Below are 12,380 nucleotides of genomic sequence, written 5' to 3' on the forward strand. Positions count from 1 at the left end.
CGCCTCTGTTCCCACAGCTCATCCAGGACATCTCCCGGCTGCAAAGACGCAGCCTCCGGCACTCGCGCCAGCTCGAGGTGCCCCGGCCCTACATTGCGGCCCGCTTCTCCATGTTGCCGTCCACTTTCCACCCAGGTGACCAGAAGCAGTACGGGGGCTTTGACAACAGGGGCCTGGAGCCTGGCCACCGATATGTTCTATTCGTGCTCGCTCTGCTGCAGAAGAGTGAGCCCGTAAGTCCTGTGTCTGCCCACATCCAGCCACACCCTCTGAGTGAGGCAGGCCCCGAAGTGGCCTCAGCCCCCAGAGCCCTGATTTCAGAGCCAGACACAGCTCCTCCCAGCTTCTTCTGGTCAGAGGAAAGTATTTGAGGTTAGGGAAAGGGTTTTTAGAGGAAGGGGCCTTGGAGCTGGGGCTTTGATGGATGCATAGGAGTTCAACGAAGACAAGGCATTCCCAGCATTTACATGTGCAAAGGGCTGGAGGTGCCAGAGGAACAAAAAAGATCTCAGGGTGGCTGAAGCAGAGGGGTGTGGGGAGAACAAAGGTGGGCCAGGCCCTGCAGACCACTGGGGTCACGGCTCTTGGGAGCCATAGGAGGGTTTAGAGCAGGGGAGGGACACAGTGAGAAGGATAGATGCTGACGGAAGTCCCCCCGCCCCACTCCTACAGACATTTGCAGCCAGCCCCTTCTCAGACCCCTTCCAGCTGGATAACCCCGACCCCCAGCCCATCGTGGACGGCGAGGAGGGGCTCATCTGGGTGATCGGGCCCGTGCTGGCCGTGGTCTTCATCATCTGCATCGTCATTGCCATCCTGCTCTACAAGAAGTGAGCCCCCCATCGTCCCCCACTAGACGGGAGGGAGGGCTTCCTGGAGAGGAGTGGGGGGATCTGGAAAGATCCAGAGCAGGGTCGTCTCAGAAGTCCTCTTTGGTACAGAGGGGAAAACTGAGGCTCAGAGAGGGTAAGCCACTCGATCAAAGTCACACAGCCGGGGGGAGGGCAGGGCTGGGCTTCATACCAGGCCAGTGATATGCCTTCTTTTAAGCCCCCCACCCCACTCAGCAGGGTTTGGGGTGCAGGCTGCCTCTGTCCCATTTAAGGAGGATAGTAATTGTAGTGGCCACACGGGACGTGTCCCAGCTCAGTGGCGGGGGACCAAACAGGAAGAATTAGCCCCGTTTTCCGGAAGAGATTTTCCAAGGCTCAGAGAGGTTAAGCCAGCCGCCCAGAGTCACAGAGCAGGCCCGTAGGGTCAGCACGCCCTCATGTGTCTCCTTTTCCCTCCTTCTCGCCTGGATCTGCTTTCCGGAGCAGCAAACCTGACAGGTAAGAGCTGGCCCTGCCCCCTGGAGGCCCAAGGCGGGAGCCCGTGGAGGGGGACCGGGGTGGCACCGCGCCCGAGGGGTGCTCACCCACACTTCTGCTTGCTCCCACGCAGTAAACGGAAGGACTCGGAGCCCCGCACCAAATGCCTCCTGAACAACGCCGACCTCGCCCCCCACCACCCCAAAGACCCCGTGGAAATGAGGCGCATTAACTTCCAGACGCCAGGTATGTGCTTACCCCGGGTGCCAGGGACGACGCCGACGGGAGGTAGCTTGGGGGACGAGGACCGGGCTCGGCGCAGTGAAATTCCCGATTCTCAGATTCCTACGGGGGTCTGGGCTTGGAGCTGTCATGGGTCGGTTCTGCCGACGACCAAGCGAGCGTTTTGACAAGTTGCATTTAACTGATGGCTGCTGTCTTCTCCGGGAGCTTAGAGGACATCTAAAAAAAAACCCTCATTTCGTCTGGCGGGAAGAGCTGGGCTTTGTTCACACCTCTAGTCTGAAGCTCACTCGGTGGGAGGTGTTGGGGTTTTTGCACACGTCCTGGGATGATGCGTCCCCTGCGAGGCACAGAAAATGCCCTCCCCCGTGCCCCGCCTCTCTCCCCCCCGCGGCTGCAGATGCTCCGTCACCTCTTCGTAGTTCCCTGTAGATGCACAGGATTCAGCTGAGGTCACCTGCCATGCCTGGTGGGGGAACTGAATGGGGGTCTTATCCTTGGTCGTCCTCATGCACCGTGACCCACACTCGCCCATCTCCTCCCTCTGAATGGGCCCATGCCAGCTGCTTCTAACCAAATCAGAAATATTTTATTCAACTGATGGCCACTGTTCTCCTTAGGAGCTCGCAGTACGGTTAGCTCTGTGCCCTCTGCGTGCACCCCGGTCTCTACTTTCTGTCTCTGCACTGGTTCCTGTTAACTCTGTTTTCAGTTGAATGCAGATTTTAAACATTTGTATTTAACTGATGGCTGCAGTCCTCCTTAAAGCTCATGGCATGGGTCCATATGCCCTTCCCCTGCCCCCAAATTTCTCCATCACCATCCTGCATTTCCCCCAGAATCCCTCCTGCTGACCCCAACAGGGGACCCAGGGCCGGGTCGGTCTGGGGGGACATGTTGACAGAAGAGCCCAAAGCTTGGGGGTCTCCCCGAGGTCACGGCTAAAAACCAGGACACACAGCAGCGACCGTAGGTTCTCAGGTCGGGGCCCTGGGCAGCCGAGCGTCCCTCACGCGCCCCCAGCGCCGGGTGGGGGGTCGGGGACCCCGCATGTTTTCATTTACTTATTGTTTGCTGTCTCTGCAGATTCGGGCCTCAGCAGCCCCCTCAGGGAGCCGGGGTTTCACTTTGAAAGTTAGTTTCTGTGTCTGTTCTCGGCTTCCTTTCGCCCCCCCGTCTGTTTTCATCTTCGGTTTCTCCATCCCGCCTCCTGTCTCCGCCCGCCCGTCCGCGCTGGCTTCTCGAGGGGGGCGGGGGTCCGGGCTGGCGGGCCCTTGGGTCGCTGGCGGTGACCGCGCGTGTGTAGGCGAGGGGTTGGGGCGGGGATGGGGAGAGGCTAGTACGTGTGTAGGACGAGAGGCCACCGCGTGGCAGCTGGGGGACCCTCCAGGCAGACGGTCGCCGGCCTCAGACCCCTTAGACGCAGGCTTGTGGGGGGCAGCCGGTGAGGCAGAGGGCTCGCAACAACAGCCGTTTACCAGCCAGCCTGGCCGTCTTTTAACGGTTTAACTTCCATTTAACTAACGGCCAACCGTTTAAACCGTGAGCTAACAGTTCAGCTTAGTCTGGGGTCGATGTAGGTGCAGAGAGACCGTGCAAGTCACCGTGTAGCCGCCGGGCCCCGGGCGAGGATGGGCGCCTGACAGACCCAGATATCGGGGAGAAAGAGCCAGGCCCCCCCTGCCACCTCCAGCAGCCCCCCCAGGGGCTCCAAGATAAGGGACGTCACCATTCCACATCCCAGGTGGGGAATGAGCCCCCAGGGTCATTGCCCTAAGCAGTGCACAGATGGGGACCCCCGTCCCCCACAACACACACACACCCTGTGTCCCCCGTCCCTCAACTCCAGCTGGCAGAGGACTTTGCGGTCCCTCTGTCCCGAAAGAGGTGGAACGGGGTGTCCGTCTCGCCCCCCACCCTGGGGACGATATTTCCGAAGACCCAGCGGGCTGCATCTGCTTCTTCATGTCTGTGTCACCTGCCTGCTGCTGCCACCAGGCACCAGGAGCTCGACTTCCTCCGGGCGACCCTTCCCCAGCCCCCGTGTCCCCAGCCGGGTCGGGGGGACCGGGACAGGCGGACACTGTGAACCAGGGGTGTCGGGCTCGCCCGGCCGGGAGCTGCAGCCTCCAGCACTCCCGCCTCCGGACGCGCGCAGGCCTGGGGTCCCCGTCCCCGCCACGCCCTCTAACGCAGCTCGTCCATCGCAGACTCACACTGTAGAGCACCTCCCCCGCCCCGCGCCCCCCGCCCTGGGGCTGGCCCCCCCCGGTGACCGTCCCGCGCCGGCGGGGTCTGCTCTGCCCGCAGGCATGCTGAGCCACCCGCCGATCCCCATCGCGGACATGGCCGAGCACACGGAGCGTCTGAAGGCGAATGACAGCCTCAAGCTATCCCAGGAGTATGAGGTGAGCAGGGCCCGCCTCCCGCCCTCCCGGCCCCCCGACGCCCACCCTGACGCCTGCCCCTCCCCTTCCCCCGCAGTCCATCGATCCGGGCCAGCAGTTCACGTGGGAACATTCCAACCTGGAGGTCAACAAGCCCAAGAACCGCTACGCCAATGTCATCGCCTACGACCACTCCCGCGTCATCCTCCAGCCCATCGAAGGTAGCCCGCGGGGCCCGCCTCCTTCCGCCGAGAGCGCACAGACCCCACGGCCCCTCTCGGCCACGGGTCGGGGCCAGCGTGGACGAGCTAGGGGACAGATGGGGAAACTGAGGCCTGATTCTGGTTCCTCTCCAGCCAGAGGCCACTGGGAATTTTCAGATATGCATTTAACTGATGGCTGCTGTCCATAACATCCTTCCACCTGTCTCTCTACATCAGTGGTTCTCAACCAGGGCAGCTCTGCTGCCCAGGGGACATTCGGCAATGCCTGGGGACATTTTGGTGGTCACAGTTTGGAGAAGGGGACATTTTTCTGGTCACAATTTGGGGAAGGGGCTGCTAGTGGCATCTATAAGATGGAATCCAAGGATGCTGCTCAGTACCCTATAATGCACAGGACGGCCCCCACCATGGAGAGTGACCTGGCCCCAAATGGCAGTAGTGCTGAGGTGGAGAACCATGAAGGGTTCCTTGGGGACAGATTGAGGCAATCCAGGAGGGCTTCCAGGAGGTGGCGGGCCAGATGGACAGAGCCTCCCCCTTGATCTCTGGCTTCCTGCCCCGGCCCTAGGCATCGTGGGCAGCGATTACATCAATGCCAACTACGTGGATGGCTACCGGCGGCAGAACGCGTACATCGCCACGCAGGGGCCGCTCCCGGAGACCTTCGGCGACTTCTGGCGGATGGTGTGGGAGCAACGCTCGGCCACCATCGTCATGATGACGCGGCTGGAGGAGAAGTCACGGGTGAGGCTGGACCCCGCGGCCCCCCGGGCCCCGGCCCGCCCCGGCCCACGCTCACCCCCGTTCTCCTGCCCCCTGCAGATCAAGTGTGACCAGTACTGGCCCCACAGGGGCACGGAGACCTACGGCTTCATCCAGGTCACGCTACTGGACACCATCGAGCTGGCCACGTTCTGCGTGCGGACATTCTCTCTGCACAAGGTGGGGCCGGGGGCCGTGGGAGGGGGCGATGGGGGCACAGGAGGAAGGCAGAGGGCCCCAGCTTCTGCCCCGGGAGCTCCCCTGGGACAGAGAGGAAAGCAAACGTGTTGACCCAGGCTGACCACATCCTCACGTAGCCCACTTCACGTGTGGGGAAACTGAGGCTCGGGGCGGGGCGGGGGGCACCTCTTGTCTCCACCCACAGCAGGCGGACAAAACAGCCGAATCCAGGGGCCGGCCTGGTGGCGCAAGCGGTTAAGTGCGCGCACTCCGCTGCGGCGGCCCGGGGTTCGCTGGTTCGGATCCCGGGCGCGCACCGACGCACTGCTTGGCAAGCGATGCTGTGGCGGCGTCCCATATAAAGTGGAGGAAGATAGGCACCGATGTTAGCCCAGGGCTGTCTTCCTCAGCAAAAAAAGAGGAGGATTGGCGGATGTTAGCTCAGGGCTGATCTCCTCACAAAAAAAAAAAAAAACAGCAGAATCCAATTTAGCCATGAACGTGTTGTCCCCTTGCCGTCACTCATGCCCAGATCTTCCCCACCACCTTGCCCTCTGGCCCCCGCCAGCCTGGGCCTATGATGGGGTCCTGATGGGGTCTCAGCCCTGCCCTCAAGGGTTTCTTGAGTAGAAAACAGAGCTGACGAGACCCTGCTCACCTCGGGCAGTCAGGGGTGGGGGCGGAGGGAATCTTTAGACGTGTATTTAACTGATGGCTGCTGTCCATAACATGGTTCCACGTGACCTGCATCAGTGGTTCTCAGTTTGGGCAGTTCTGCCACCCAGGGGACATTCGGCAATGTCTGGGGACATTTTTGATTGTCACGATGGGGAGGGGAGGTGCTGCAGACACCGCAGTGCTCCCCTGACACCCAGCCTGGGTGTCAGTCTCTCAATGTTAAGCCCACGCCTGGCCCAGGTGTTGAAAACTGAGTAGATGGACAGGAGGGAGTAAGAATTCTCAGTTCATGCACACGTGTTAAGTACGCACTGTACGTCAGGCCCTGACCTGGGCACCAGGACACAGCAGGGACCAAGACAAGCCAAGTCCTGCTCCTGTGGGCCTGACAGTCTAATGAGCCAGACACAGATGATAATATGTAAAATGATAAGAAATCTTACATGTAGGAGAAAAATAAAGCAGGGGAGAAGAATAGAGTGTGTATTGGGGCATCTGGAGTTGGTGAGGAAGGGAGTCACGAGGTGTTCCAGGCAGAGGGCACAGCCCGTGCAAAGGCCCTGGGGCAGAACCAGGCCTGGTGTTTTGGAGGAACAGTGAGGAGCCCATGTGGCTGGAGCAGAGGGAGGAGGAGGATAGAGGGAGGAGGGAGGGCAGGGAGGGGACGGGGCAGGTTGTGTAGGGCCTGGGGGGGCCGCAGGGAGGAGGTGGGCTTCTCCCGGGAGGGAGGGGGAGCCCTGGAGGGCTGTGGGCAGAGGAGGGAGACCTGACTCAGGGGCTCACGGGCGCCCTCAAGGGGTGGATTTGGGCGTCCCCTGCCCGCGGGTGACAGATGTCCCTGTGGCCCCCAGAACGGCTCCAGCGAGAAACGGGAGGTCCGGCAGTTCCAGTTCACGGCGTGGCCGGACCACGGGGTGCCCGAGTACCCGACGCCGTTCCTGGCTTTCCTGCGGAGAGTCAAGACCTGTAACCCGCCGGACGCGGGCCCCGTCGTGGTCCACTGCAGGTAGGCCCGTCCCCGCCCTCCGCGCCCTGCCCCGTCCCCCACCCCGAGGAGCCCTGACCGCCCCCATCCCCGCAGCGCCGGCGTGGGCCGCACGGGCTGCTTCATCGTCATCGACGCCATGCTGGAGCGGATCAAGCCAGAGAAGACGGTGGACGTGTACGGGCACGTGACGCTCATGCGCTCCCAGCGCAACTACATGGTTCAGACCGAGGACCAGTACAGCTTCATCCACGAGGCCCTGCTGGAGGCGGTGGGCTGCGGCAACACGGAGGTGCCCGCCCGCAGCCTCTACGCCTACATCCAGAAGCTGGCCCAGGTGGAGCCCGGCGAGCACGTCACCGGCATGGAACTCGAGTTCAAGGTGGGACGGGGTGCAGAGGCTGCTGGGGGCGGGTGGGAGAGGGCGACGAAGAGCTGGAGGCCAGAGTGGCCCCCAGCAATGGGAGCCAGATTAGGTGGGGTTGACGTTCCTCTGCCTGCCGTCCCGCCATTGGCACTCTGGCTGAGAACGCACGGCCCTCCCCATCCCCGGAGAAAGCAGGCCCCCGGCCGGAGGCCGTCCTGATGGTAGTCCCCCACCTCCTCGTCCCCACAGCGGCTGGCCAACTCAAAAGCCCACACGTCCCGCTTCATCAGTGCCAATCTGCCTTGTAACAAGTTCAAGAACCGCCTGGTGAACATCATGCCCTACGAGAGCACGCGGGTCTGCCTGCAGCCTATCCGGGGCGTGGAGGGCTCCGACTACATCAACGCCAGCTTCATCGACGGCTACAGGTACCTCACCTTGGCCCGGCCATGCTGGGGCCCCGGCCCTGCCTGCGAGGCGCCTCCGGACTCGTGTGGAGACAGAGAGGGACTCTTTAGATGTGTATTTAACTGATGGCTGCTGTCCGTAACGTGGTTCCATGTGTTTTCCACATCAGTGGTTCTCAATCTGGGCAATTCTGCCACTCGGGAAATTTGCGATGTGGGGACATTTTTGGTTGTCTTGATGTGAGTGGGGGAGAGGGGCTACTGCTGGCATCTAGGTTGGGGGCCAGGGATACTGCTCGACATGCAGAACGTGGCCTGTGCAAACAGCTGAAAATATTTTAAGGGCCCTTGAGGGCCGTGGAGGAGGAGGGCAGGAGAGGTCAGCGGATGGTCTTGCAGCTTCCTCGAGGAGCTGGAATGTATCCCGAGGCTGATGGTTCCCCCGTGCGCAGAATGAGGTTATTAAGAGGGCGGGGAGAGCGGCGGTGCCCCGGGCAGCCCTGCCTGAGTCTGCGCGTGTGGCTAACATGGAGTCCCGGTTTGGTACTGAGCCACCGGGCAGCGTCAGTTCCAGGCCCAGGCCTGGGTGCCCCCCGCCGGCCCTGGCCTCACACAGCCCACCCCGCAGGCAGCAGAAGGCCTACATCGCGACGCAGGGGCCGCTGGCGGAGACCACGGAGGACTTCTGGCGCATGCTGTGGGAGAACAACTCCACCATCGTGGTTATGCTAACCAAGCTACGCGAGATGGGCCGGGTGAGCCGGGGGCCGTGGAGGGTGGGACGGGGGCCCGGCCGGGACTCGGACAAGGCTGACCACAACCGCCATCTCCTCGACAGGAGAAGTGTCACCAGTACTGGCCAGCCGAGCGCTCTGCCCGCTACCAGTATTTCGTGGTGGATCCGATGGCGGAATATAACATGCCTCAGTACATCCTGCGGGAATTCAAGGTCACAGACGCCCGGGTGAGTGTGGGGGTGGGTTGCTGGGAGGGATTGGAACCCAGGCCGGACTCTACAGGCTGCTGGAGAGGGCTTCCCTAGTTGGGGGGAGAAGCAAAGGCCCTGGGGTAGGAATAAGCACTGGGGGTTGGGAGGAAGAAGAATGAGTTGACCAGTTGGCTAATCACTCCTACCACCAGTGAGTGGACAAGAGGGCGATGTCCCTGTGCTGACCCCGTAGTGTCCCCCTTGGAGCGTGAGTAGCATCACTGGCCAGAGAACATGGCGCTCATGTAAAAGGGAGTAAGTGGGGCGTTCTCCTGGAAGCAACAACTTGTGGAGGATGATGTTAGAGGGCTGAAAACATGGCGGGGGGGATTTAACAGATTGATGGTGCTAAGTAGTGGAGACCAGAGCTGTGGAACGGAAAAGAGTGGTGCACAGTGGGAGTCAAGTGGTGGAAATTGGCACCATTGGGTGGGGAGAGACGAGAATGGAGAGTGGACGGTGTGGGCTGGTGAAGACCCAATGGAGGGTGGCAGTGTCGGGTGGTGGGAGAAGGCAGGTGTCAGATGGCAACTGATGAAGACGGACAGTGGAAGGTGGCCCTGTGGGGTGATAAAGGATCACAGTTAGTGGCGGAAGAGGGTGTTGGAGAATTCAGGGGTAGGATGATGGGGGTGGGGAATGTCAGTCAAGATGTTGCCAGTGGGTGGTGAAGCCTGAGGAACGAACAGCATCGTTGGTAAGAGTGCGTGGGTGGTGCAAGATGGTGCCGTTGGGTTGGTGGAATGTGGGATTGGAGAATCAGTGGAAGGTGGTACCACTGGATGGTGGTGGAGGGTGGTAAACAAGCATGATGTTGGACAGAATTGGAGAATGGAATGTATGGATAACAGAGGATGGAGAATGCTACGGGTGGTACCACAAGTCAGTGAAGGTGATGTGTTATCAGCGATGGATGGATGAAGACGAGACTGGAGAAGGGCAAATGTGTGGCCAGCAGAGGATGGAGGAAATCAATGGAAAATGACTTTGTGTAGAAAGAATGGTGACCCTTCAGTGGTCAATGATAGTAGACAGTGCTGTTGAAGGTACAAGATAGAGGAAGATGGGATTGGAGAAAGGAAGCGTCAGGTGGTTGGAGGATGGAGACCATCAGGGTAAGATGGTGTCATTGGATGGCACCATTTTGATGCAGAGAATGTGATTGGGAAAAGGCAGATGGTGGGTGAAGGAGGATAGGGAATATCAGTGGAAGACGGTGCCCTTGCATGGTGAAGAGTGACGAATGCCTAGTGATGGATTGTGGAAAATGGAGCCATTGGGTCATGATGAATGGAAAGGTGGCAGAGAGTGGAGACGTTGGGTGGTACCACTGGGTAGTGGGAAGACAGGATTGGAGAGAAGGATGGTTGAGTAGAGGGGGACGGAGAAAGTCAGTGGAAGGTGGCATCATTGGATGCTCAAGGATTATGAGTGAGCAGTGGTGGATGGTAAAGACAGGAGGTAATGGTGTTGGGTGGTGCATTTAGGTGATAGAAGATGACGAGTAATCAGTGGTGGAAGATGGTGCCATTGGATGGTGAAGGATGGAAGATGATGGTGTTAGATGGCACCAGTAGAAAATGATGAGTTACCAGCGGTGGATGGTGAAGGGCGGAGAATGATGGTGTCAGATGGTGCGGGTGAGTGATAGAAGATGATGAGTTAGCCTCAGATGATGGTGAATAGGGGAAGGTTGCACAGTTGGGTAGTGAAGGATAGAAGAGGACAGTGTTGGATAGTGCCGGTAACAGATGATAAGTTACCAGTGGTAGCTGGTGGAAGATGGCGCCATTGGGTGGTGAAGGATGAAAGATGATGGCGCCGTTGGGTGGTAGACGATGACGGGTAGTCAATGGTGAGGGATGGAAGATGGCGCTGTTGGATGATAAAGGATGGAAGATGATGGAGTTGGGAGGTGCTGTGGTGCTCTGAGATGATACAGATGGAGGATGACAGAGGATCATGGAGAATGGGACTGAGAAGGGCAGATGTTGGGTGCTCTGTGGGGTGGCGAAGCATGAAGGATGGCAGAGAATGGTGGTGTTGGATGTCACACGGGTCTGGTGGATGGGACTGGAGATGTGGCAAGAGGACCCGTTGGGTGGTGGGGGGTGGACCATGGCTGTGTAAGATGGTGTCACTGGATGGCAAAGGTGTTGGATGGTGGGTGAAGGAGGAGGACGTTGGCATCCTTGGGCAGTGAAGATGACATTGGAGCATCCGAACGCAAGATGGTGCCATTCGATGGTGAAGGACAATGAGTCACCGGGGTGGATGGCGGATGGTGTTGGCCGGTGATGGAGGATGGGGCTGGAGGTTTGCGGGAGCAGAAAGCAATGATGACCTCGCCGACCTTCATAGCAAGACCGGGCTCTCTCTCCACTCCAGGATGGCCAGTCCCGGACCGTCCGGCAATTCCAGTTCACGGACTGGCCGGAGCAGGGCGTGCCAAAGTCGGGGGAGGGCTTCATCGACTTCATCGGCCAGGTACACAAGACCAAGGAGCAGTTTGGCCAGGACGGCCCCATCTCTGTCCACTGCAGGTGAGCCACCCCCCAGGCCCCCGCCCTTTGCCCAGCTGGGGAAACTGAGGCCTCACGGGGATGGCCTCGAGCCCCCAGCAATCTGGTTCGGGCAGTTTTCATCGCTGGGGGACCGGGCGGTCAGCTCGGGGGTCCTGAGCTGCCGTGCTCCCCCCACAGTGCGGGCGTGGGCAGGACGGGCGTCTTCATCACGCTCAGCATCGTGCTGGAGCGCATGCGGTACGAGGGCGTGGTGGACATCTTCCAGACCGTGAAGATGCTGCGGACCCAGAGGCCGGCCATGGTGCAGACAGAGGTGAGGAGGGATGGGCCTCGGTTTCCCCCTCTGTGAGATGGACGCAGCCACCCTGGGTTCTTGTGGGTGGAAGGTCCCCAAACTAGTCGACCCTTTGGACACGAGAGTAGACGCAAGCCCAGAGCCGAGAGGCATCCCGCGGAGTGGATAGAGATGAGTCCATCGGGGTCCTGAAGTCACAGCAAGTTCACGGCTCAGCCAGGACCCTGGCACGGCCACGGATCCTAAAGTCGCACCTGTCCCCAGATGGGAGCACAGAGGGACCTCCCTGTACCCACGTTCCTGTTGGGCATTTTAAATTTTAAGTGTCCTCAAAACTCTCCCGTCTCTGGGGAGACAAGCTGGGGTCACAGACTCCTAGCCCCACTTCCCACGCACGGGGCTGCTCCTGAGGGCCATAGGGAGCCCTGGGGGGCTTCAGAGCAGCGGAGGCCGTGACGGAGCCCCCGTTCCCCTCCCCTCCGACAGGATGAGTACCAGTTCTGTTACCAGGCGGCCCTGGAGTACCTCGGAAGTTTTGACCACTATGCAACCTAAAGCCATGGTCGCCCCCCGGCCAACTCCACCGGCCCAGATGCCTCTGCCCGCGCCGGGTGGACCCCCGGAGGCCTGGACCCCCGGCGGCCCGGGCAGGAGGAGGCGGCCACCAGGGCAGGAGGAGGCGGTGGCCCCGTTTCTGCAGGGTCTCCGGGAACGACGTGGCCCCCTGTGCGGCCCCCAGCGACCTCCCTTGGACCGGCCGCCGCCTTCAAATACTTGCCACATTCCGCTTTTCCTTCTGATTCCAAAACGAGATTCCAGGGTGGGGGGGGTGGGGGGACGGAGACAAACAGGGGTCCTCCCCAGAACCAGAGGAGGGCGGGGGCCATGAGCCGGACCCCTCGGCCTCCCCCGGGGAGCCCTCCCACCCTGCAGCCCTGGGGGCGCTGGGCTGGGGGGCGCAGAATTCAGCTTTCTTTTCAAACTCAGTGTAACTATATCCAGTGACATTTCTTTTCTTTTTTTAAATAG

General features: G+C 60.5%; 1 protein-coding gene across 1 annotated transcript in view; it reads left to right on the forward strand.

Annotated features, from left to right (window-relative positions):
- The window catches only part of PTPRS (protein tyrosine phosphatase receptor type S), a 92,230-nt gene extending 80,056 nt beyond the window's left edge, over positions 1–12,174 (forward strand). The window contains exons 18-34 of the mRNA XM_058538054.1: positions 18–233; positions 673–830; positions 1,320–1,331; positions 1,444–1,556; positions 2,640–2,687; positions 3,864–3,961; positions 4,038–4,161; positions 4,733–4,908; positions 4,987–5,106; positions 6,636–6,790; positions 6,866–7,151; positions 7,386–7,564; positions 8,172–8,298; positions 8,382–8,507; positions 10,920–11,074; positions 11,234–11,369; positions 11,838–12,174. Coding sequence (XP_058394037.1) covers positions 18–233; positions 673–830; positions 1,320–1,331; positions 1,444–1,556; positions 2,640–2,687; positions 3,864–3,961; positions 4,038–4,161; positions 4,733–4,908; positions 4,987–5,106; positions 6,636–6,790; positions 6,866–7,151; positions 7,386–7,564; positions 8,172–8,298; positions 8,382–8,507; positions 10,920–11,074; positions 11,234–11,369; positions 11,838–11,906 — 2,298 coding nt within the window. The 3' untranslated portion in view covers positions 11,907–12,174. The remainder of the gene's footprint in view (positions 1–17; positions 234–672; positions 831–1,319; positions 1,332–1,443; positions 1,557–2,639; positions 2,688–3,863; positions 3,962–4,037; positions 4,162–4,732; positions 4,909–4,986; positions 5,107–6,635; positions 6,791–6,865; positions 7,152–7,385; positions 7,565–8,171; positions 8,299–8,381; positions 8,508–10,919; positions 11,075–11,233; positions 11,370–11,837) is intronic.
- Positions 12,175–12,380: the final 206 nt, after the last annotated feature.

This window comes from Diceros bicornis, unplaced genomic scaffold, assembly GCF_020826845.1.
Source record: "Diceros bicornis minor isolate mBicDic1 unplaced genomic scaffold, mDicBic1.mat.cur scaffold_73_ctg1, whole genome shotgun sequence".
Lineage (NCBI taxonomy): Eukaryota > Metazoa > Chordata > Mammalia > Perissodactyla > Rhinocerotidae > Diceros > Diceros bicornis.